We start from the raw sequence: 25,391 nt of genomic DNA, 5'->3' as shown, positions 1-25,391 counted from the left end.
TTCTGGGTATCCTATACAGAAACTTTGGTTTTAGTGGATGCTTCAAGGTACATATGGCCATCAAAACATTTCTGAAGGGAGCAAAGGAAGTGCGCAACTTCTATAAAGAGGAAGCTACGAAGGATTTTATTTCCTTCTAAATATTTGTAATTAAAAATATTACATTTTAATTAAACTACGATGTCTAAAAAGACAACAATGTTATTTCTAGTTTAGCACTCATAGTTACAATGAGTGGCGCCTGCCCCAGGTTCCAACAGAGCTCTCTCTAGTTGCAGTAAGACCACTTGAAAAGCAAAGAAACGCTAATTCCCTGAACACAGCGTGAATAAATGCACAGAAGAAATACTAGAGGATGGAGATACCTCCAAACTGCAGTGACACACTCTTGCTCTCCTAGTCCCTGACATCGCATACTGGCCTACTTCTGCCCCACTGGAGTTTCAGGAATAGCAATGAAGACAAAAACTCATCCCGGTTAGTCTTGTACTGTACTCCCTGTGGGATTAAAGCACGCTGGTTTTACGAGACAAAGTTGAGAGCACAGACATACCATCTATCTTCAAAGTGCACTGTCATATAAACAATGACTTACAAAATTTACAGAGCCAAACCAAAAATTTTTATTAGCAAACAAGTAAAGATTCATCATCACTGGTATTGATTTCAGAGAGGGGAGTAGAGGACTCCAACATTGGCACTTCCACAGAATGGCAACAAGCCGCATGAATACCCAAAGGCTCCTCCCGGTACGAGTTAGGGCAACATCGGTTTTGTCCATCCACTTGGATATGAACATTCACAGGGCTGTCTGAATAAGCAGACTCCCACTTTTTTAAGGGTAACCTGCATGGCTCTTCACTCAGCGGATGACTTCTACTTAAGCTACTGTCCTCTGGGACAGTCCTCCTGGATGCTGACCCTCCATGGATCGTTTCTGCAACACTTTCAGATAAAGGATCTCTGAAAGTCTTTCCTGAATCCGCTTTACTGGACTGCTTAAGCTCGCTGCCAGAGGTCTCAGCACCTAAAGGTTTATCAGCGCGTCCAGCCTCCGGCTCCGCGTGTGCTGCTGTGCAAGTATTCGGTAAGACGTTTGAAGGCGATGGCTCTGTGATTTCAGTCTCTGGCTGCAAGCTGTTGCACCCAGCTTCTTGTAGGCCCCTGGCTTGACCATGGGTATTTGCCTCTAAACTAGGTCCTTCGGGGGAAGGTGGAGGACTCCGAATAGTCCCATCAGCGCGGTTGATGATTCCATCACCCAGTGTAGTCTGTGAAGTGCGGGCGGGCGTCAGCAGCGGGATCTGTCCTCTCACCCGAGGTCTGTGGAAGAGTCTGTTCCAGAGCCTGCCCAAGCGCCGCCGAGATGAGCTCCGTCTTGACGAGTGTCGTCTCATCTGCCTCCTCATGGCTGTTCGGATGTTCTGCAGCACAGAAGCCTGTAACACAGATGTAACAAACTATGATTTTACACATACTCAAAACACTTCTCCTTAGCCCTGTTCTTTCCACTAACACCTCCACCTTACCAGAATTCTCAGACTTGATCCCTGCACTTCCTTGTTAAACGCGTATTTTCTAATGAACTATTTAAGAGCACCAAAGACAGCTCTGCCTGTACCAAAAGACTCACTCTTAGAGCGTTTATGAGCTTAAGCTCTACTTGTCTGCCCAGGAAGACGCTCCACTCAGGCGATCAGATCACCACTACAGAACCAGACTGCAGACCGCCCAGTCCTCTACCATCAGCAACAGCAGAGGATCCTCAAAAGCTGATGACAACAGCAGAGAAGAAAGGCCAAGGCAAACTACTTCTCCACTTGAGTAACAAACTACAAGAGCTTTATCACACTAGGAACTGTATCACAGTTGGATACTTCCGACAGGGCACAGGAGACTTTTGAGAACTCGGCAATGAAAGAGAAGAATGACTTAATGGCTTCCCAGTGTAACGTTATCTGTAAATGGAAAATAATCCCAGAACTTCCCAAAAATACTACTAGAGACCTTACTTTCTTATCACTTCAGGCACATTACAATTTCAGCTTGAAAAGCCTTTTTTCTATTTACTTTCTGACCTTTCTCCCTGTCTCTGTTCATTCTATCTTGATGTACAGCAAAACAGCATGTGCTTATCTCACCGCTGTTCCCTAGCAAACACACTCAGCGTGTTCCACACTACCCACAGCACCAAGATGCGTAACTGTGGTTCTTCAGCTCCAAGTAAAGCATACACATTTTTATAGGACTTCCATATAACTAGCACAGCTGAATGAAAGAATACAGCTGCAGATTGACTCTATCTAATTTATAGCAGCTTGGCTGCTGGCAGGTTAATTGGCACTGGTGCCTCCATACTTGCGATGCGTTGTAGACAGGGAAGTCTTCAACGGGGGGGATAAGTCCTTGTGCAATCAGCTGCCCGTAGGAAGGAGGAGCTTCTCGCCGCACAAACTCTGCCTCCAGTCGCGTCATCTGGGTCTCAAACGCTCTGCAAACAGAACCAGAGGGAAGACATGGAAGAGAAGCAACAGTCAGTTTGTCCTGCCTCCCTCACACTAATGTATAAAAGCAGCGCAGAGGGCTTCACACGCAGCAAAAATGCGAACCTTCAACTAGGCTCCGTGAAAATCTCATCAGGATATTAAAATAAACAAAAGGAATGAGAGTAGAGGGTATAAGCACCAGTGAATCCAACCAGCAAACTCTTTGGCGCGGTCCCAGGTTGGACTCTACGGCAAATGAAGTTTTTCAATCGGCCAGCTTACGCCAGCAACAGTGGTGACTTGTTCAGCAAGGGCCTAAAGGTTATTTTTGGAAAACACAACATTATGACAGTGGCAGCTTGCAGCTGCAGAGAGCTTTGGCTGTCCTGCCAGAACCAAGGCACCATGGTTCCCAACAGCACGGTGGCTGTTCCCGGCTCCTTAGTCGTGCAGTTTTGCTCAGGAGGGACCATGAAGCACAGCGTGCTGCGAACAGGACCAGTGTCAGCAGCGCGGCACAGAGCTAGTGCACCAGAAAGTGTTTTTTGTCTCCCTCCGAAGGGCAGAGCCACACAGCGCCCAGGCACAGGAACACACACGCTCTCCACGCAACAGGGCACACAGGACCAGGGAAGGGGCGCAGTGCAGGCAAACAGCTCCTGCCAGAACAGCCCCGCCGCTGCGGGACATCGCTCTTAGAGCAGAGAACTGGAGGATTTGGGGAGACTTGGGGGTTATTCAGTTCAGGTGCAGCAAAGATTTCACCGGTACAGTTCAGCACTCGGTTTGTGGTAGGGGCAAGGGGTTTGTTGCAGCGGCAGCAGCGAGGAGAGAAAATTGCTCAAAACAGGTTTGACTTAAGTCAGATACAGGTCCTGCCAGGCTGCACAATAAATGTATATTTCTCATAGATCACAGAAGAGCTGACATTCTCCTCACTAATTCCAAAAATCTTAACTGCTCCTCTCTAAGCCTAATGCAACGGCTGCTATTTAATTGTTATCAATTCCTTGGATTGATTTCACAGTATTTTGCAAATTCTCTGGTTAACAATTGACTTATTTTCCTTTAAACAAAAAGGAAAAAACCACCACAGCTATTAAAGCACCATAAAAGCAAGATGCTTACCTGTACTCCCTGGTCCTCAGAGAATATAATTTAAATGCACAACCCAGTGCTATCACCAGCAGCAGGCCACACACAAGACTCCCGATCAGAGCAGCTGTGATGACCTTCCTGGGAACAATCACCAGACAGTTATGCTCATCACTTCCATCCTGGCAGTCTTCTTGGCCGTCACAGCGCCAAGTCTCAAAGATGCACAGATTTGTACCACAATGGAAGTTTCCTGGCTGGCAAGTAAAGCAGTTTTTTTCATCCGAGCCATCTGGGCAGTTCTTTTGGTTATTACAGCGGTCAAGTATTGAGTAACAGAGCCCACTGTTTCCTTCACATGGGTATTCGTTCTTCTGGCAGGCAGGACAGTTCTCCTCATCTTTGCCATTTGGACAGTGCCACCAGCCATCACAATGCTGCTTATCTGTGAAACACTCTTCATCGCTTCCACAAGGGTGCTCCCAAGGAAGACAATAGCCTTTCACCTGATAGGTTGCATTGAACCCATGGCCAGTGCTCTTGGAGCGGGCATGATACGAGACAGTGAGCTGGCCCTTTGATGACTCCACACTCACCGAATGCCTATTGTTGTGATATGAAAATGTTTGCATTAGTTTATCACCTCTCTCCCCGATGCCATCATACACCTTTACATAGTCATTGTAGCCTAACTGCAAATCAAGCTGCAACAGAACATGTCGATTATCTTGTGTGTCCACGTACCACGTGCAACGAAGGTCTGATCTGCTGTGATCAGCACGGAATAAGTCTGGGGAAGCAAAAGATCCATAAAAATTACCCAGCCTTTTCCCACAGGAAAGATCGGGACAATTATCTTCATCCGAACCATCACTGCAGTCCTTAACTGAATTACATCTCAGCTCGTTCATCAAGCACTTGGTGGAGTGGGCTGCGCTGCACTGGAACATTCCTGAGGGACAGATGCTGGAGGGAGGCTCTGTTGGAGGGACGGTGCAGTTTCTCTCATCCGAATTATCACCACACTCATCCATGGAATTACACTTCCAAGTACTGGGAATACACTTTCCATTTGCACAACGGAATTCATCTGACTGGCATACAGCCTGACCTATCTTTCCTGTGAAAGAGGGCAGGGAGAGAGAAGAGTCAGTATCAAAACTTTTGGAACAATCCATTGTCACTTTTTAACATCTACCTCCCTGTATGTCATGAGTCAGTCGGTCAGGCTAGGACACTTCAAGAAATCTGTTAAAAGTCCAAGTGGAAATATCAGTGTTACCATGCTGACACCTTACAGCCATCAAGACTGGCCCAAGACTCCTGTCAACAAAAAATACTACCGTCTTCAGGTTTTGCCATAGAGAATATAAGTGAAGCCAACAAAACTGTAAGGTTTTACCTCTAATATAAGAAAGGCGAAATCCCTGAGCCTGTCCTGAGCTTGATGCATCTGAGTGAAAAAATATCCAAACATGGTCCCTTGCAGAGATGAAAGACGGAGGTATGGAAGATCCACACACTTTGTACTCCTCCCTCTTGGAAGAGGGGCCAATCATCAACCAGTCTACTGCACACTTCTGAGAGTCTTCCAAATCGAAGTTCTTAAAACTGTTAGTAAGAAAAGAAAACACAAGTTACAAAGAGGACATGTATCTGGAACAAAGCCAAACACATTAAAAACAGACTGTTAACAGTTGACATTCTGCACCAAGCAGTGCTGACATAAAGAGATCACATTCAAAGGTAACGAAACACCTACAGTATCTTGAGTACATATAAACAGAGTGCTCAAATTCCTCCAATTTGGAAAAGCACCCATCTCACAGGCATAAACAGCATGCCAAGTAGCTCCAAAAGCTGAAAGGATGATTCCTCTTTTACTCAAGAGTCCTCAAATAAAACTGCTTCCTAAAATACAGATATGAGCAAAAGCAAAATTCCAGAATAAATTATACCAAAGGTAGATTAATTTAGAATCATATCACAGAATGGTTTGAGTTAGAAAGGACCTTAAAGATCATCTAGTTCCAACCCCCCTGCCCTGGGCAGGGGCACCTCCCACCAGCCCAGGTTGCTCCAAGCCCCGTCCAACCTGGCCTTGAACACCTCCAGCGATGGGGCAGCCACAGCTTCTCCGGGAAACCTGGACCAGGGGCTCACCACCCTCACAGCAAACAATTTCTTCCTCATATCTAACCTAAATCTCCCCTCTTTCAGTTTAAAACCGTTCCCCCTCATCCCATGGCTCCCCTCCCTGATCCAGAGTCCCTCCCCAGCTTTCCTGGAGCCCCTTTAGGGACTGGAAGGGGCTCTAAGGTCTCCCCGGAGCCTTCTCTTCTCCAGGCTGAACCCCCCCAGCTCTCTCAGCCTGTCCTCACAGCAAAGGGGCTCCAGCCCTCCCAGCATCTCTGTGGCCTCCTCTGGCCCCACTCCAACAGCTCCATGTCCTTCTGATGTTGGTGGCCCCAGTGCTGGGGGCAGCACTGCAGGGGGGTCTCCCCAGAGCAGAGCAGAGGGGCAGAATCCCCCCCCTCGCCCTGCTGGCCACACTGCTGGGGATGCAGCCCAGGCTGCGGGGGATTTCTGGGCTGCCAGCGCACATTGCCGGGTCGTGTTGAGCTTCTCATCAACCAACACCCTCAAGTCCTTCTCCTCAGGGCTGCTCTACAGCCATTCTCCGCCCAACCTGTATTTGTGCTTGTGATTTCCCCGACCCAGGTGCAGGACCCTGCACTCGGCCGTGCTGAACTTCATGAGGCTGGCATGGACCCACCTCTCAGCTGCCTTTTCCTATCTTAAAAGCCATGAAACTATGGGATGAGAGACGAGACTACTGACTCGGAAAAGGAACACTAGGGAGCAGTGAAAAGAATTCTAAAGGGATAAATGCGAGAGACAAAAAACAACTCTCCAAGATACGGACAGGCAGGGAGACGGCAAGAAAAGAAGAGGACTGCAAGGGGTGGACATAGAACCTAAAGTCTAACACTGGTATTTTTTAATTCAAAGACTAAAATATTCCCTTTCTGGGAACGCGAACAGAGAGCAAACAAGCCTGTAACCTTTTACAGTCAAACCTCCAGCCCCTCCGCTGACCCAAGCCCAGTAATCATTCAATAGTAGCTTACCTCGTGCAAAGAGGTGCCCCAGGTGTTTGCAGACCACTGAACACAACCAGATAACGCTCCCTAACCTGTAGCTCAGGAACCATACAGGGTATTTGTTCAGTCTGATAAAACAGATTACATTTGCATGCAGTAATCTGCAGTGACAGTAGCACTGCACAGAGAACCAACTCATTAGGAAAGAGCACATTGTTCGGGACACTTCAAAATGAATTCTGGTGCAGAACTCAGTTATGCAAAATTAACTTGGTAGAAGTTTGTGCGTACTCCATGCAAATACCTAGACAGAAGTTTCAGAAAGGCTGAAAAGCTTCTACGAAATACTATACAGACCTCCTTCCACAAAGGACTTTTCACAAACATAAAAGACGAATTCTTTGAAAAAGATAAAGAAGATAATTTTCTGATACCACTTGTATTTACAAAAGGCTGTCAATGCCTGCCACATCTTGCCATTTGAAGGTGAAAGGGAAACAGCAGTAACTACATAAACTAGCCAATTCAGTTAAGCAGGAGACCCACCCTACACACATTTGTAGGATCTGCCAAACACATTGGCTTAATAACTCTCCAGAAAAAAAATTATCAGCAGAGAATGAGAAGTAAGAGAGCACTGGAAGTGTTAAATTAAAATGGAAATTAAGAGATGTCCAACAACATATGTGCTGGCAAGGAAATATAATTTCTGCACCCAGAAATATATCCTTCTTCTTTTATAACTCTTTTTCTCCCACCATGCTCTTTGTGTCTTTCCAGCCGGGAAGAAACATTCCCACAGCAACTAATTCTTTGCTACAAGCGATCTTACCAAGCTTCTGAAACCAGCATATTTTGCAAGGAAGTTTTAGATGACTGTGCAGTCAGAATGAAACGATTTAAGTATTCAGCCATGCAAAGGTAAACTAAAGAGTATCTGCCCCAGGTGTTCTGCAAAAAAAATTTTAATGACCAAAAAAGCATATGAAAACGCACTACAGCATGAAAAGGAATCATAGAAAGCATCAGTGAAACTACGGGCACCCTCATCAAGTCTGCTGGAAGAGCTGTGAGACAGCGTTACTGAGCTACCACATTGGTTTTGCTCTCTGTAACTCATTTTGGCACCTGACATCGAAAAAGGTTTCTATCATCTACTCGGAGGGTTGTTCGTATGGTTTGCTTATCATAAAGACTTTTTGGACAAGTATTAGAACTATCTGCACAACAATTTTTAGGAGAAGGGAACAGTCACTGAATCAAGAAATGGAAACTCAGAACTGGGAAGGAGGGGAATGACTGGAAAACTTCTGCTTGTGTGATACAAACAAGATCATTTACTAAATCTTTTGATCTCTTACTTCTATAGTTATTTCCGATGTACCAGATCAGCCTTCAAGAGCTAAACAGACTGCTCTCCTACCCTGCCCAGGTCCCAGGGCTCCCTCTGGGTCCCACAGCCACCCACCTTCCCTGCTCTGCTGGAAAGAGCTACTTTAGTCTACCTGGTAAATAACTCACCCAGAGCGTGTTACACAGCACAGACTGCGCACACCCAGGGGAGAATTTGCCTATAAAATAAGCTGTCTGCATCTTACATTAACAGGTATTTCTTTCTATTAAAAACAAAAAGGGGGAGGGGGGAAAGAAAAGGTTTAACACTTTTAAGATTCACACAAAGGAAGAGTACAGAGAAGTCAGGTACACGCAAACGCCTCTGCAGATGATAGCAATACCTCTGGAGAGCCTGCACTTGTGTGTAACTAACAACATCTTCTACTTGCACCTTGAGAATGTAGTATTGTACATTGCTAATAAAGGGCTTTTTTTGGTTTATTATAAAAGGTGTGGAAGCGGAAGAAACTTGAGCCCCCCCGTTCCAAAGCGGAAGCACAGGCATACAGAGGTTAACCGATGTTTCCGAGAGTCAGCTGTGGATCTGAAACAGATTCAGAGCAGAATCCCACACTTCTCCACTCAGAAATCCAAGCTTTAGCCACAAAACCAACCGAGTACAAGGGCGACGAGCAGAACAGACTTGCGAGGAAGCACCATCTTTAACAGCCTCCCTGAAAACACCATGTCTCCCAGGGACGCATGAGCTACCGAAACAAACACCTTGGTACTCGAAAAAGGGCAACACAGAATACTCACAAGAATGAACTCTCTCTAAAAAACAATAAGCATCTTAATCACAGGTGGCTAGGAGTCTCAAACACCACTGAATAAACACAATTTCTGTGAAATGCAGATGTTCTAGTTCTGCTGTAAAGTTTTACATATAATAGATACCGTAACGGTTATAAAATTTCTTCTTCTAGGGACAAACGCAAAGTCAAAGCAATTATGTTCTACCTCATGCAAACTAATCAACAGACATATTTTGAACAAATTTTGCTTCGACTAAGGCATTGTCGCTCCACTCCAGCATCCTTTTAAGTTACATTGTCTCCACTGGAAGCAAATTTTGCCCCATTTAAACTGATGGTGGTTTTACTCAAGACGAAAAGCATGATATATTTGAAAGACTCATCAACCAACCTCACCACAAAAACCACTCCTTTGTAATGAAATATGAAACGACATGAATACATATGTGTGCACGTATAAATATGTAAAATTGGGTTTCACTTTATACTGCATTTGCAACAAGAGTTTGTGTCAGAAGTTTCTGCCGCACCAATCTGACATTAAATAGCCTGATTTATTTTACCTAAGAGTCCTGAATACTGCGCTCAACCTCTGCTACTTCACTTCTTTTATCATCTGTAATTAGATCTAGTGCTGCTGCTGCTACAGTCTTCTGAAGAATAATTTAATCCTGCTACCCGCAAAATAGAGCGCAGGGGCATTTACTTATTCAGTCGAACTTTCTCAAACTGAAATGCAAATTTTTCCGTCAAAAGGATTAGTCCCGTGGATGAATGCGTGATGGTATACAGTGGAAATAAAGGACAAAGTCCTGTGCTCCCGCTTGCAGGACTGTACAAACGCCTCACAGTCTTTGGGAAAGTCCTGAATGAAGTCTGTAGTTACGGCTCTTGAGGGAGCTCTCAGGCCCTTTGTATCCAAAACCCACGTCATTTTCTGTGATTAAAACAAGAAACGGAATCAAGCCGCACTGAGTGGGCGAGCACTAATGGATAATGTCAGCCGTACCTCGGCACCGGTGGGAGCTGCCGCATTCGTAAACACCCCGGGCGGGGAAGCAGAGGCTTTGGGAGGGAAAGCAGAAGAAGGGTCCGTTCTCCATCAAAGCCCTCCGGCCTGTCTGGGGGACCGGGACATGGCCCCAGTGGGCCGCACGGCGCTGAACCCCAGCCACAGCCCTCCCCGCTCTGTGGGACACGGACCCCCCGCCACCTGCCACCTTCACCCCCTGCCCGGGCACCCGGGCGCTGCACGGCGAGGGGACGGAGAGCCCTGCCTTCCTCCCTCCTCCTCTTCCTCCTCACCACCACAGCGCTGGCCTGCAGGCAGGGAGAGGAGCCCCAAGCAGGGCACAGCTCTGCAGGAGCCCAGCGCTGGCGCTGCCAGCTCTCGGAGCTGCAATATTAACAATATTAACAAAGTACAACACCCAGCACTAACACACAGGACGCCCTGTAAAATGCTCGGGCCCTCAGGCTGTTCTCGCTGTCACTCGCGAGCTCCAGCGCAACACAGCCGTAGAGGAGGGGACTGGGATAAAAGGCCAAAGTTATCAAACTGAATTTTGCAGGTTTGCTTTCTCCTGAAAGATGGTATTCGAAAGCACCAAGTCCAGTTATCTTGCTTTTGCGATGTCTCTAACACAGCTAGTCTCTTTAAAAAACCCTCAAATTTTATACAAAAGTACAGGAATAGTCTATTAACACTTGAAACATTCGGATTCTGAGGATCAGAACAACTCAGCGTGAAGTGACAAATGCAGCACTAAGTCTGTTTTTACAGAATTCTGCAGAAATAGGTAAAACTGAAAAAGGATACCTCCAACATTGAGCAGGACTGCAGAAGCTTACAGAAAATTATAGGAACGGCCATTATCTATCAGTTCTTGCCCAATTTACTCAAATGAAGCAACAGTAGCCTACAATGATATCTTCCTATTAACTGACAAGTATTTTTAAGTTGCTGGGAAGAACCTCATGAAACCAGATTATCATAAATACCCATCAGCACTCTATAAATACGAAAAAAAATGTGCTAGCTGCAAAACTAATGCTTAGCAGAGCTAAGCTTTTTGCCATCTGCACTGAAAGGAGCAGTAACAGATAGAAAAAAAAAAAAAAAGTACTTCTATAAATAATGTAGGGAACTCCCTACAACCCTCTTAGTAATTTAAGCATGAACAGCTACAGATTAAAGCAAAAAAAAAAAAAAGTGTTCTTAATAACTGGAAAAGGACAAACATGGGATGATCAGGAAGATGAACAAAAAAAGAGGTAAACTGTTGGAGGCCCAGCAGATGTAGAACCTGAATGAAAGTAATTAGTAAATAAATTTTTTAAAAAACATCCAATTTGGCCCTCTAAACTCATTAAAAAATTGGAGAATAAATATTATGGGTAGATCAGTAGAGCACAGTCCCAATTTAAAACAGGCCAGCCAATTAAGCAAGAAAAGTTACTTCTATTTGCCAACATCTCACAGCAAGGGCAGACTGTGAACAACTGATGACTTAATTGGCTCATTAAAAACTTCTGCTTACCCACTGAAGCACGAGGGCCTGGAAGTCAGGAGAGCTCTATTCTAGTCCCAGCTCCAGCTCACTGTGTAACCTTAGGCAAGAGACACAGGAGCTCGTGCTCTCAAACGCTGAGTACATACAACTGAATGAAATAAATGGCGATTAGGATTTTTTTTTTTTCCCCAGTTGATGTCAAGTTCTGAAACACTGTGAGTTTGGTAAACAGACCATGAAGCAGTCCCTTTAATTCTTCAATTACAGCCAGCAAGCCTTTACCTGAACAGGCCTCGGTTTTACTCAGAAATTGAAACTCAGATGCTAATCTGAAAATTTCTTTTTTCAAAGCCTATGTCGTGAATCACTGAAGTGAAAGCCAATGAAGGTGATCCCCACTCCCTACCTCAATTAGTAAGAGACAGCTTGAGTAGGTCACTAAGTAGATAACTTCTCAATGCTCTTATCTTGAATTCTGAACACGGAGAACATTTCACCCTCAGTTCCATAAATTCCTGTAATATTTTTTATATATACATAATATATTATATTCTGCCCACATCAGGTTATTTACAACCATCAGGTAACAGCAACTGCTAAACAAAACTGATTTTGATCTTTTTCTCAGGTATGAGGAAAAAAACACATATAAAGCCTGTAAAAGATGGTACAAAGGCAGCTGCTGCACATGACATCTTTATCTGATCTTACAGCATTTTTATGTAGTCTTCTGTGAAAACAGGCACAAAAATAGAGACAATGGGAGGAAAAATCAAGTAATTTCCAAAATAACAACTGACAGACTGATTACCCAAATCTAAAGTGACAAAACGTAGTCCTGGAAAACAATAGCTACACACTTGTTCCCAGGTCTCAATAGCACCACCCCACCAGACACACAAACTTGGAAGACAGTATTGAAATGTGCATAATTAACAGTGAGGCAGAAGCACAAAGAACATGTATTTCCTGTTCTAGTGAAGTCTCCCCCAAGGATTTCTAAAAAGTAAACTATGAAGCAAACCAATAAGCACGGAAATGTGAGGATACAAAGAAAATCAATACACACACATGAAAGGCAGATAGGAAGAGAAAGCTTCTAAAAGACATGCCCACAGGACACAGCATCTTACACCCACACGGAGATCTGGGCACCGTGCTATTGAAAGCTGCTGAATAATAGGTTTATAAAAGATGACCACCTACTGCAAATGTTTCGGAAATCAAAACGACTTTCCATTGCAATGGTATCCCTTAATGACTCCTGCTGTATCTCAAATATGATACTTATACCACATTGCTCTCTTACTGTCAATGAGAATTCAAGATCAAAGGAAATGCATTCAGCATAACATAACACAAAGGAGGTGGGTTTTTTTTTTTAAAACCTTTCAAAATCCAGATGTTATCACAAGACCTGTGTTTGATTTTCCTAGGAAAATTAAAAAAGCTACTCTTCTATGCCCTAATCAGTACACTGTTAGGGCATGAAGCATACCCAACTGTTCGGAGGAAAAAATGTCTGTATTTCAACCTTCTTTCCCAGTTTGCCTATATCACGCTAGCCTAGGCAAGTCGGCTGTTTCTTTTACATCCTTGGCATTACAAGGGCTGCAACCTTCTAAAGGAATCCTGCGATGCTGTAACATTTTGCATTTCATACGCTGGAGTGAGTCATCCCCAGTACATTTATAGCCAGAAACGAACGGCCGCAGCCGCGCTGCCCAGGAGATAACACCCAGCTCCCGCGTCCGCAGGGGCAGGCAGCATGCGTCTGTGTACCCAGACACACAGAACAAACCCTTTAAGAAGAAACCTTTCAAATCATATTGCTATGCACACATCTAAACAGTATACACACGTCACTACCAGTTTCCTCATCTGGGTTTCCTTTATTCCTTCGGCCTCTGTTGCACTCATACTTGCACAAGAGAATCCCAATCCTAACTGGAAGCTCCAAGAGGTTTCCGTAGCACAAACTGCAGCACTGCTCTCCCGGGCTAAGCCCTGTCTCTCATTTGCATGCTTCTTCAGAGTGTCAGCAATCTCTGCTTTGAAACAAATTCCCTGAGTCCAATACAATTTAATGGGGTTTAAAAGCATGTTTCTATTTTTGGATCTCAAATGCTGGCAGGTATCTACTTCCTTACTTCTGATGAGTAGTTCCTATTTTGAACTACGGATGGTGGAGCCCTCCTATTATTCCATCTGTGGCAGATTTGTTTTTAATTGCTGAGCATCTGCAGTTGAAGAGGTTTGCAGTCCTTTTAAGCAGCTGAGCAAAGAATGAGCAGATGGTGTCAAACACAACAGTACTAAAAACCAAACAAAAAACCCTCTCCTAGATTTGCTTTTTTTTTTCTTTTTTTAAATAAGTAATTCTTTGTTTGAGAAGCATACTACAATTAGCCCAGAGAAATTAAGCACCTTCGCAATATGCTGATATTATAGCCTAAACATTTTGAACAAACCACTTACAATATATTCTAGCCTTTCTGAACAGTATTTTTATAGAATGAGCTGAAATTGTGCCACAAATGCTCACTATTATTTAATTCTGTTGGAAATAAATATTAAGCAGAAAAGCATGTGTCTTTTTGTTAACAAGTAACGGTAAGCAATGATTATCTTCAACTGTCAATTAAACATAGCACCATTTTAAGACATTACAGAAAAAGCCATTTTCGCTCTAAAAATTTTACATATCCCACTGAGGCTGTTCCAGGTTTTATAGCCTTCACCTATCCCTATTTATGAGCAATGAAGAGAAAGGGGACTATTTAACGTGAGTAAATATATCACTGTTTCCCAGCCCTTCATCTATCACAGGTGGATAAAATCTCACGTGGGTATTGTGAAGATAAATACATTAAAGGACTACAAGTGACTTGCATGTATAATAACGGATGTCAGAAGTAGCCTATAGAAACAAGACACAGTGGAACACTTCCAAAACAAGACGTGCTCGACCTGCCATCATGCTGCAGCGTAACCACCTCCAGCTTCCTTCCACCGCTCGGCAGCTCCGACAAACCGCCTCCTGCTGCTCTACCAGGTAAGAACTCGCATTTTGTTTCATTTCAGCAAAGCAGCCCTTTATCTCCACGGAGTATCGAACCATACCTAATTGTTATCATGTCTCCACGATCTCCTTGAATGTACCAGCTGCAGTTTACAGCTGGAGGATAGTTCAATGGCCAAGAAGGACTATAGATGACTCCCCGTCTCTCTGTGTGCTGTTCCAGTTCTCCACTGCAAGCAGCTGTTAATAAGGGGGGGAAAAGATATTATTGTTAGTGCTTTGCCTAATCAACAATTCACATTAGCTACAAGAGCTTTCATCAATTTTGCGGGACTGCAGACAAATGAGAGTCAACAGTTTTATCCTCTTACCACTTTCTTCCCTGCCCAGTTTTTAATTAAAACACCCGCTCTAAGTGTTGGTAAGCATAACCTGCATTTCAATGCAGCATCAATCAATAACCTTGTATGAATCTACCAAAGGCTACAATCAATGTTACTGCATGGATCTGCCAAGAGGATGTAACACAGAAATCCTTCTTACCGGCTCTCAAAGCCTGGGTACGTCACCCAGCGGCTGGAGAAGATCCATATTCAGTGAAAAGTATCTACAAGCTCATTTTGTTGTACCACGTTCCTGGACATGTTGTTTATTCTCCTAACTATACGACAGACCTGAAGAGTTTGTAATGGTTACCACAACAAAAAAGAAAAAAGTAAACTGGACTCCAGTGTCAAATGCTTTCATTGAACATTACTAAGTACTCTAAATTCCTTCTGAACTCCCATAGATAGGAGAAATTTTCCAGGCAGGGAAAGGAGCAAATAGGGCTAAATAAAGCACAGTATTTTCAAAGCACTTCCAGTTCTTCCTATGGAAAACAGCAGGCCAATTAAGGCTACATCAAATACTTATAATTTGTAATTAAGCAATTCAAAAATGAAAGCGAAATGTTCCAAGGACAACTGGGAAAGCTGTTCTGATGGGAAAATGTACTCTCAGCAGAGTACAGGAGGGGAAATTCTGTGTAATGCAATAGCTACTCTGAACGTCCTCCAAAAATATTTTTAAAACTATTTTTGAAACAAATGACTATCTAGAGCGTGACTTGTGGATTGCAGATGAATATTCCAATCTTTGACAGAAGTTTACTTTCTCGTAGCTTAAAAAGGTGTCAAGTGAAAAAAAAAAGGTTGCCTATACCTCAAGTTTCCTCATATGCACACGCATCCAAATATACTGCATTATAAATTTTACAGCACTGCTTGAAATTCAGCCACATAAACTCATCGTTTTCAGCTCAGAGCCGGGATGAGCCGTGGCCGCACCGGGGCAAGGGTGAGGCGGTGCGCTGGCTGCGGACGGGCCAGGCTGCCGCGTCTCCCCACCCGTCAATCTGTGCCCGGCTCTATCCCGCTTGCTCACAGTAAGCACTTTTGAAGTGAAAGCCACAAGAATATAAAAAGCAGAAGGCAAGTAACTCACCTGAGGCACAACATACAAAAAGCCATTATTTTTATTCTCCAGGCAGGGCATTCCAATGAAACATATGCATATAATTCCTACTAGTTTCAAAGGCCGCAAAAGCACACAGAATACATAAATACATGAAAACATCTATTTTCCAAATAAATATTTTGCAGGAAAGCCATTACAAAAAACAAGAACATTTTTGTTATCACGTTTCTAAAACGAGAGAGGCTCCACGCTAGATGCTGGCAAAATACTGAGATGCAGATGGAAGTATAGAATTATGAAAGCAAATGTAAGATCCACGGGACTTTTCAACTCTAGTTCTCAGTTTGTTTAGGTGTATAAACGTGCTCCTCCACACACTTGTCACTGCATCAACATACCACAGCGGCATAAGAGGATCTAGAGCTCGCAAACACGCAAAGGGAGCTGGAAAGACTGCATTTCCTAACTGCCAGGTGACTAAAACTTCTCAATGGGAAGGAAACAGAATGCACAGAGCAGAAAGAGCAAATACACCAGACAGCACTATCCAGAGGCTTCCAGCAACAGCTCTGCAAATACTTCTGGTCCCCTTGTACCAAATACTGTCCTGGACTAATACCCCGTATTCATAGGATATGCATTAGAACAGAACCATAACTACACAAAGCTTATTTTAGTCTCCATTCTGAGGAAGCCCCATTGATGCGCTGGTCACTCTGTGTGAGCACTTCTACTCACACATTCATCAGTGCAGTTAAGCAGAGCTATTATTCTCCCAAATACTCGTTTCTCAGTTTTAGGAGGAATTTACAAAGATCCTGAGCAATAGTTATTTGAAGCATCACAGCTTTTTTGAAGTAACATCACTAGCATTTTTTCTTTTGCAATAATGTCCCGTTTCCTAATTGGTAAGCAGTGGATCTGATGTAACATGACAGCTCAGGTTCTCAGTGAGAAATGCTTTTTCTTATTAACACTGCACATCTGCTACAAACGTGGGACATGTAAAGAAGAACAGAAAAAAGAAAAAGATTTTCCATTTTAACAGAAGAATTGTAGCTGTGAAAATCAAAGGACATGAGCAAGGTAAGGGCTGCCCTGACACTATATGCCATTTTGGGCAGTTCATCTGGCAATGGTCATTGTTGCTCAATTCTTTCCCCGTGGCTTTACCCCTCTGACATATAATAATAAGCATTCCAGACTTGCCCTACTCAAAATTAAAGGGACATCTACTTCACTCTTACAAGGGCTCCTGATTTGAACGAACCACTAATCTGAATTCATGTCACCAAAACATAATTACACTATTTTAAGGATATGCCCACAGTCCCCTAAACCTGTTGGAGCAAAGCGGGGACACACACCCATCCACCCCCCAAAACTGCAGTTGTGTTTACCCACACCTCACTTAATTGCCTTATGCTTCTGATGCCTTCCATTTCCCATCGATGCTCATTACTACAAGATTTGTGATATATCAACAGATCTTCCCAACCAGTCGTCTGCCTCCACTCCTTGTGTACCGACTGCTGCGTGGCTGATGGGGCAAAGCACCCAAGCGCCACTTCCAGCAGCTCTTCTTCCACCTACTCAAATTTTGAAAGAAAAACATGTACTAAACAAAGCCTGCAGTGGCTGGCAACCAAACAGAAAAACCACACAAGGGCACAATTTCATACTGTTGGGGTTTCAGCGTCAATAAAGGGGCCCCACTTCCCTCCTCAGCTCCTGGCCATGAAGTTTGCAGAATCGCATACATGCACCAGTATGGTGCTATTAAGTTGGGCTTCAGCATGACAGCGTGATTCCTTCAGGAAAATAAACAAAAGCCTTTTCAAATTGCCAAATTTCCTAAAGGAAAGGGAAGTCTCTAAATAGAAAGGTACAGTCCTGGGTTCTGAAGGCCTTATCATCAGCAACAACACACAAGAAGAGCAGTGACAATATTTTTTCAACAATTTTTTTATAACTCTTTCTGCAGCCTTTCTGCACAAACCCAGAAGAAAAGCAAAAACTAAGAGCCCCAAACAGCTTACATTTTCCACATTTAGGATTATTGAAGAAACATAAGAGAATACCAATCCCTGGACTAGCAAACCAACCCACCAAAAATCTTACTAAGATGGTGCTTTTTAAAAAGATAAATTCTGAAGGCAGAAAATAATGAATCTTTATAGATTAAAAATAAACCCAAAACTTTAAACAAATGCCAGAAGAGGTTTGAGCTCAGAGAGTTTCTGTCAAGCACGCATAAATCTTAATGAGGCTCTTTCTATAATAATCAAATGGATTTCTCCTACTGTAAACAGCTGTAGATTCCCCCTGCCAGTTAAATATGCCACAAATACTTGGCAAGAAAGTTTCCAAAACTTTACACGAATAATATTACTCCAATTTTTGCAAAATCGACTATAACAGAACAGACTTCAAGCTCCACCAGAGGACAGCGCTGGGGACACTAAGCCGTGCAGGAATAAATTTTCAGGCAATCCCAGCAGAAAATAAATCCTGCAGTTTCACACTCCTCTGTGACACCCCGGGGTCTGCCCCAGGCCCAAGGGACACGTCCCAACCATCTGCTCCGGGGTGAAGGATGGTTGGCACCCACCACAGGGAACCTTCTCTCAAACCCCAATGCTTAGCAAGACACAACTCCTCAGCAGCTCCCTCAGGGTCAGCAGGAAACTCCTCCCGAGTTCTCCAGCACTCCCTCCAGGAGGGCTTCACACGTGGCTTAATGCCGATCCCTTACACATGCGGAGAAAAGGGGACTTAAGGCTCCCCTTCACCTTATCCAGGCTCCAGAAGGCTGCTCCTGCCCCGGCTACCAGAGCCAGCAACAGCACGGCCCCAGGGTTCAACTCACCCATCCAGAGCTCGTGCTGGCTGTATCGACAGGCTGAGGTGTCTCGCTGACAGCCCGGGGACAGGGGCTCAGGGAGGTCTGATCCTGACCACCAGCAGCTTGTCTGGCCTAAAGTCATTGTACAAACACAGCTGAGATGGTGGCTCGACCTGCCTTCTCCACAACTCATTACTTCTGCTATTACTCGCTTTCTGAAAAGAAACCACGCTGTACCTTACCGTAGAGATCAACCCTGTAATACACTGCTTTTTCAGGACATGTTTAGGACAGCAAGAATTCCTCCAACTTTTATCAGGGCTTCTAAGGAACATCTCCTGCGAGATGACTCCTGGCAGGGTCACCTGCCTTATGACCGCGCTGTCCTCACCCATTACCCTAACCGTTGTCCTCACCCGTTATCCTCCAACACACAGGGAAGAGAACTCACACGCGCATCTCACTATTGCAATGACCTTTTTATGATCATTTTTCTTCCCTGCTCCAGTCAGGCTGTCAGGGGACAAAGTAGCTCAAAAACATGAAGGCTACAGTACTCTGAGATTTTCAGCATGCTTGAAAAAATAAAAGCCAAATGTTACAACTCTGTTTCTAGCAAAAGAATAGCATCAGAGAGCAGTAGAGCCAACTGGATGAAGCATTACATATTTGAGGCTGAGGCAGTATCACCAGTCTAGAGGCCGGACACTGTATGACTACTTAAGCTACACTTTGTAAACTCACATACGATACAGCAAACAGATGTCAAACTCCAACAAAAGCCAAAGAGACATCCAGGCAGCACAGACTAACACATAGATGACATTCTGGATTTTTTCCAGTGAAAGAATGGAAATATTGTGTTACAAACACATGTCCTACATGGTTCATCCACACTTCCCCTAAGTTAAATTTAAGGAAGTTACCTAATCATAAAATTATCACCTTTTCCTGATTTAAACCTTTTCTCAAACCCCCAGGTTGACTTGAACGCTCAAGTTCCCACACTAATCAACCCACCGCCTTAGAATTATTGTTGTGTTTTCCCATTTCCTTTCGTCCTGTTTCCCTTATTTGGTTTTTCAGTTTTAAGTTAAATTGCAACCTCTTTGGGCATACAGCATGCCCACCAGCGCGACTGCGGACTAGCAGGCACAAGAGGGCCCTTATCACTAAGGGGACCCTGACTGCAATGTTCCCTGAATGCCAGTAAGTCACAGTGCTGCTACAGAGATGGAAATTACACCAATTCTGGTTGAATTTCCACTTTGACATTCATGAGACATTTTTAACGTTCTTGTTTTAGCTCCTCCGGGAATGGGGCACTGTCCCTGGCTTGATATTCCCAGGCACATTTCCTAAACATAGAGTTTTTCCTGAACATATCAGCACGTACTGTGACCTTAGCCTCAAGCTTACCATTTTTTCCTAGCACAGTGACACCGATGGATCTATAACCCCAGGAAGATGTAGAAGTTCTAAACTTCCTCAAACGTCACTGTTACTCTCTCTCAAACAAAGGTCATACTGTTTTGTTAAAAGATCTCTTTGCATGGGGAAGAAACAGTAACAACTCAAAAGAACAGTAAATACAAATAAGAAAAGTAGGTCTTACCTAATGAGGTAACAGCACTTTCTATTTTCCCGCTCAGGAATAGATTCACTGTGTAAAGACAGAAAAATAAGGTTGAAGCAGGTTGCAGGGGCAGAGGGTGGCAGTCAGAAGTTAACCATTTCTAGGTGTTTGCTGGGGCTTTTATATAAACGCGTTGCAGTTCGCCAACAAGAACTTTGGTTATCAACACGGGCGAGTCATGTAATCAACTATTATCCTTCACTGCAGCTATAAAAAAAGTCAACACACAATGTTAGTTTAGTATCTGTCAAACATGCTACCAAAAGAAACAACTGCCAATCTATTCTAAGTTGCCTTCTGCAGTTGTTTATTTTTAATTGGGGAGGACAGAAGAACAATTACACTAAAACATTCGTCATCACAGCTAGTCACTTTACCCACTTAAATGCTGGAAAAAAACTAATGAGATTATTATCTTTAAATAAGTCTCCTCTGAATAAAGCAAAGTTTGTTCCTCTCAGGTAAATGTCACCTTGAAAATAAACTGCTAAAGCTAACATGATTACCTTGACTAATCAAAGCAGTGACGTTTTCAAAAAGGTCCACTGGCAAAATCAAAACAGGATGAGGCGGTGCTTGCAACACACATCTGACTGACAGATCAGTTTCCAAATACCCTTCACGTTCAAATGAGAAGTCTCTTCTCACAGTGTGTACCATTAGAATGGCCTGGTAAGAGTAGTCATTGCCAAAAAAAAAGATTTCTTCTGTGGCATTGCTTCTCCAGAGGTCAGCGTTCACATGCAATTCCATATTAGTTTCCCCATATATCCTTTAAGGCACTTCTCTAAGGATCACAGCATATTTCACTAACTGCTCTCATTTTAGCAGTATTCTATAATCTACAGACAGACTATTAATAAAATTACAAATATTAAAAAGAATTAGAAAGGTTTGAAAGGTTACCAAAACTTAATTTACAACATCCTACCCAAGCACTCACTTTATTTTGCATGTGTTAAGTCCTAAATCTTTTTATAGTCGATCTGTTGGCAAGCATTTAGTAAAAAACATCATTAAAAAAGAACAATAGGAGAAGAGAGGAAGAGAAACTGTCCCTGTTCCCAACAGTTACTTGGGAAGCTGATGACAATTAACGCTATTTATGTCTCAGAGCAGCGCGTACAAGCGTGGGCCCCATTGTCTGCGACACTGTCCAGACACACCACCAAACAATGACCCAACCACCTTCGGGTACAACTCAAACCAGCACAAGAGGAAAAAAGCACCTACCACTACAGGGGTGGGAACAGAAAAGCTAAAAACAGTCCCCTCGCTTGCCTGTTGGAGCCCAGCCGCGGCTTCAGTTGGTGGCGGACCTGCACTACCACCAAACTGCAGCAGCCCGTCCTTGACCTACGCCCAGTGGCCACAATTCGGACCTTCTCCCTGCTGAAGCCAGAGCCAAAGGCAGAGAGCGATTTCGGACGGCGCAGGGATGCCGCGGACCTGGGGCCCCATGGCCGGAGCAATGGCAGGGCAGGTCCCTCGCAGCCTTGCTGCCGCAGAGCCCGCAGGGAGACGCCGCTGGGGCGAGGGCAGCGGCTCCCACCAGCCTCCAGCAGTGCGCCGGGGAAGGGCACCGAGCGGCAGCACATGCACCCGGCGGCCTGAGAAGAAACAGGCCTGAGCAGCGGATTTGTGTCAATAAGCATCAACACGACGTTCAAAGGACCTTAACAGCATCAGTTTTATTACATAATTAATGTGGAGTAACATTTGCTGTATGGTAATAACAACATGCCGTGTAATTGTTTCCTCCGTTTCCCGGGCAGCTTGCCCCAACAGGTCAGCATCGTCCCCGGGAGCAACACGACCGCCCTGTCCCAGGCACAGCACGGGCACCGAGCGACCCCGCACCGCAGCCGTGATGGCAGCATGGCGCTCGTCCACACGGCGTTAAAGCACCGCTACTCCTGTAACCATGGCAATGGAGTCATAAAGACGGAGAAGAAATTAGCCAGTGATTAATTCACAAATTTAATTGCATGAAAATTAAAATGTTTCAGTTTGCTCCAAAGAAAGTACACGAATATACTCTGCATAACTGCTGCCGCCACAGCTCACAAGGAGTGTTCGAAGATGCATTGTATAGACGCGTCTGGGTCTGTACTACCGTTCTACAACCTTTTTTCACATTTCCCACCCAAGGCTTCCCGATGGCTGTAACGAACGCAAACTCCCAGGCAGAGGTTCCCTCGCACCGCTGACGAGGGGCCCCTACGCCCTTTAAATGGAAATAAGTAGCACGAAGATGAGGGGCGCGACAGAGCGGGATCGGCCAGCTGAGAGCCACGTTACTTTCTCCTGGGGAGCGCTGAACACAGCCCTGGTTTGCCACCAGAAGGACAGAGCCACACACAGCTCTGCACCCCCGACCTGACAGACACCTACGAAAGACAACCCCCAAAAACACGCTTTTACCTCTGCAAACGCAAAACGTGCTGGCTGCTGCTGCAAGTTCCTTGCTCTCATTTTCAAACTCTTTCACACTAAGTCAGCAGTCGAGAACGGTTCTTTAAAATAAAGTCAAAGTTTCGCATCAGGTGCTTTCCCCAGCAACTGAATAAGCTGCCGTTTCCAGTATCTGTTTTCCTCACTCTCGGTTTTTCGCTCAAGACTGACAAATGAAACCACCGGCGCGCTGCAAACCAGCGTTTTCTGAAGCGCTCGGCTCGCAAAGGTGTCAGAGGCCCAAAAGAAAGAACAACTGTTCCCTGCTGGTTTCCTTGTCTCTTGTCAAAACAAAATTTCGTCAAAATAAAAATAGGTGAGAGACTAGGGGTATACTGGAAAGTCTTCTAGATGCTCTTTTTCTTAACTGTTGGGCAGAGTTATGGAAAAGCCAGAAAAAACAGAAATGGTTCAGTTGGCTTGAACTCCACGTAGGAAACTGACTGAGCCATTCATTTGGATTGCTAAATAATTCCCAGGGTGAGGTTTTCGGCTAGGAAAGCGGTTATTTGGATCAAAAGGGAAATTTACATCTTGGCACCTCTGAACCAAATGACAGCTACCAGGCTTTTCCCACAGCCAGAAGGAGAGACACCAGCTTTGCCGTTTTAATTACTTCCTATCTGATAACTTTCTACATCCTCCAGAATTTCTCAAGAACGAGAAACAAAATGGAGAACAGCTGCACCAAACCCGGCTCCAGCCTTTGGGGCGGCAGTTTACAGACCAGGTCCTGAACAGCGATGGTCCCCAGCGGTGCAACGATACAGGCGCCAAACACCACACACAGCCTACGGTGAAACAAAAAGTGAAAGAAAAGAACTGCAAGAAGCAAGAACCAAAAATAACGATAAAAGGAAAGGACAGACAAGCAGGAAGTAAAATACAAAAATAGTTAAAGCAGCAGCATTATATTCTTGTGGGTTCACCGAAGCAGAATACCTTACAAGCTTCCCACCTCTCATGTTTCTCAACTTCCACTACTGTCAGTCGTGCAAGGAATAGGAATAAAACAGTCCAGCTGGAAAGAAGAGCCAGACAGTGAAATTCTGGAAGTCACAGAAAGCAGCAATCTGCTAACTTTTCAACCTGGCACTGCCCACAGCTACATACAAGAAGCGTTCTCGCTTAAACTCTGGAGTTTACATAGCCTTTTATTATCTTATTAGTCATTTTAATAATAACTGTGCTGCTTCTGTTAAATAACAGAAGCTTTAACAAAGGTCTGACCAGGCCACAAAAAAAAAAACCCAAAACCGAACACCAAGAAATTCAGAGATAAGGCAGTATCTCTCTCTAACTTTAAACAAACAACGCAGCAGACATTATCCTCATGCTGTGCACATCTCTGACGTGCCTTCAAGTCTCTGCAAAAAAAAAAGTTGTACTAGCCAGAACGGATGTGCAAACCGTTTTGTAGTTTAGATAGCTTTTTACATTGCACTTCCGTTAATTAAAATAGATACATTGGAAGTAACCAGAGCAGCTATGAAACTAACTTCCTACATTTTTCTAGGCAAGCACCGATGTTAAAAAAAAAAAAAAAATACTTTTACAAAAATAGAACAAGCAGTCTGGCCACGAGTACCCGTTTCTGATCATTTATGTAAGGAACACTAACTGTCACCTGGGACTGTTAAACGCAAACTCTAATCCACTTTGCGCGCACAGGTCTGCGGGTTTGGCCCGCGGTAGCCACAGGAGGTTGCCGAATGGCCGCGGGGAGGGCGAGAGCGGCCGGCCATGGCCGTGCTGCCCCTGCCAACGCCGCCACCAGACCCTCGGCAGCGCCGAGCGGAGCGGTTGGATTCGATAACCCCCATTGCTGCGTGCCGCCGGTAACACACGGGGCCTTTCGCTCCCTCGCCCCAGCCGCGGGCTCAACGCCGCTGCCCGACAAACCCACCGCCCCGCCGGGGCCGCGACCAGCCACGGCTCCGCGGCGCGACACAACTTCACACCTGCGGGGAGCCGGGCGGCAGCCACGGCCTCGGGCGGCGGGAGGGCGGAGGGGGACGGGGGGAACGGAGCCTTCCCCGCCGCCGAGGGGAGGCACGGGCCCGGGGGGCGGCCGGGGGCCCCGGGCAGCGACGTGCCCGCTCCGCGCCCCGCGCCGGTCACAGCGCCGGGGACGGCACCCGCCATGGCCAAACTTTGTGGGTTTAATTTCATTTTTTAAGCGCTACGCGGGGGTACCGTGGCGGTCTCAAAGCCAAGGGCAAAACGCCGGTTTCCGCAGGGAGCGGGCAGGACTCCGCGGCCCCCCCCCCCCCCCCGCCGCCGCGCACGGCCACCGGCGGGACCCGCGGCCGCGCCGCCCCCGCCCGCTGGAGCGGGAGGGGGGATCGGCCGTCCGGGTTCGGCGTGTCCCCCCCGCCCCCCGGTGACCCCCCGCGGCAGGGGAGGAGGCCCGGCAGCCCCGCCGCGCCCGCACTCACCCAGGCAGATGGCGGTGAGCGGCGCCAGCGCGCCCTGCCGGGGCTCCGCCGCCGCCTTCTCCATGGCGGGTCGCCGCCGCCTGCCCTTCACCGCGGGGGGGAAGCGCGGCGGCTCCGCGCCCGCCTGGCCTCTACGCCGAGCGGCGGCGGGCGGCCCGGGGTGCCGGGTGCGGGGCGGGCGGCCGCGGCA

At 45.5% G+C, this 25,391-nt stretch overlaps 1 protein-coding gene across 4 annotated transcripts; it reads right to left on the bottom strand.

Annotated features, from left to right (window-relative positions):
• Positions 1-599: 599 nt before the first annotated feature.
• On the bottom strand, positions 600-25,391 carry LRP3 (LDL receptor related protein 3). Of its 4 annotated transcripts, none has more exons than XM_054199546.1 (7): positions 25,202-25,391; positions 20,289-20,336; positions 14,472-14,610; positions 4,984-5,192; positions 3,615-4,701; positions 2,359-2,491; positions 600-1,439 (listed from the first exon to the last, which is right to left on the bottom strand). In XM_054199546.1, the coding sequence occupies exons 1-7, from the start codon at positions 25,263-25,265 to the stop codon at positions 627-629; spliced, it is 2,493 nt and encodes an 830-aa protein (XP_054055521.1). In that variant the 5' UTR covers positions 25,266-25,391; the 3' UTR covers positions 600-626. The 4 variants fall into 4 exon arrangements, with proteins under 4 accessions (XP_054055521.1, XP_054055520.1, XP_054055523.1 ...); XM_054199545.1 differs by lacking the exon at positions 25,202-25,391 and adding an exon at positions 20,816-24,289; XM_054199548.1 differs by lacking the exon at positions 20,289-20,336.

Source organism: Rissa tridactyla, chromosome 4 (assembly GCF_028500815.1).
Source record: "Rissa tridactyla isolate bRisTri1 chromosome 4, bRisTri1.patW.cur.20221130, whole genome shotgun sequence".
NCBI classification, from domain to species: domain Eukaryota; kingdom Metazoa; phylum Chordata; class Aves; order Charadriiformes; family Laridae; genus Rissa; species Rissa tridactyla.
The sequence above is the reverse complement of the archived record's forward strand: the minus strand, read 5'-3'. Positions and strand labels throughout refer to the sequence as shown.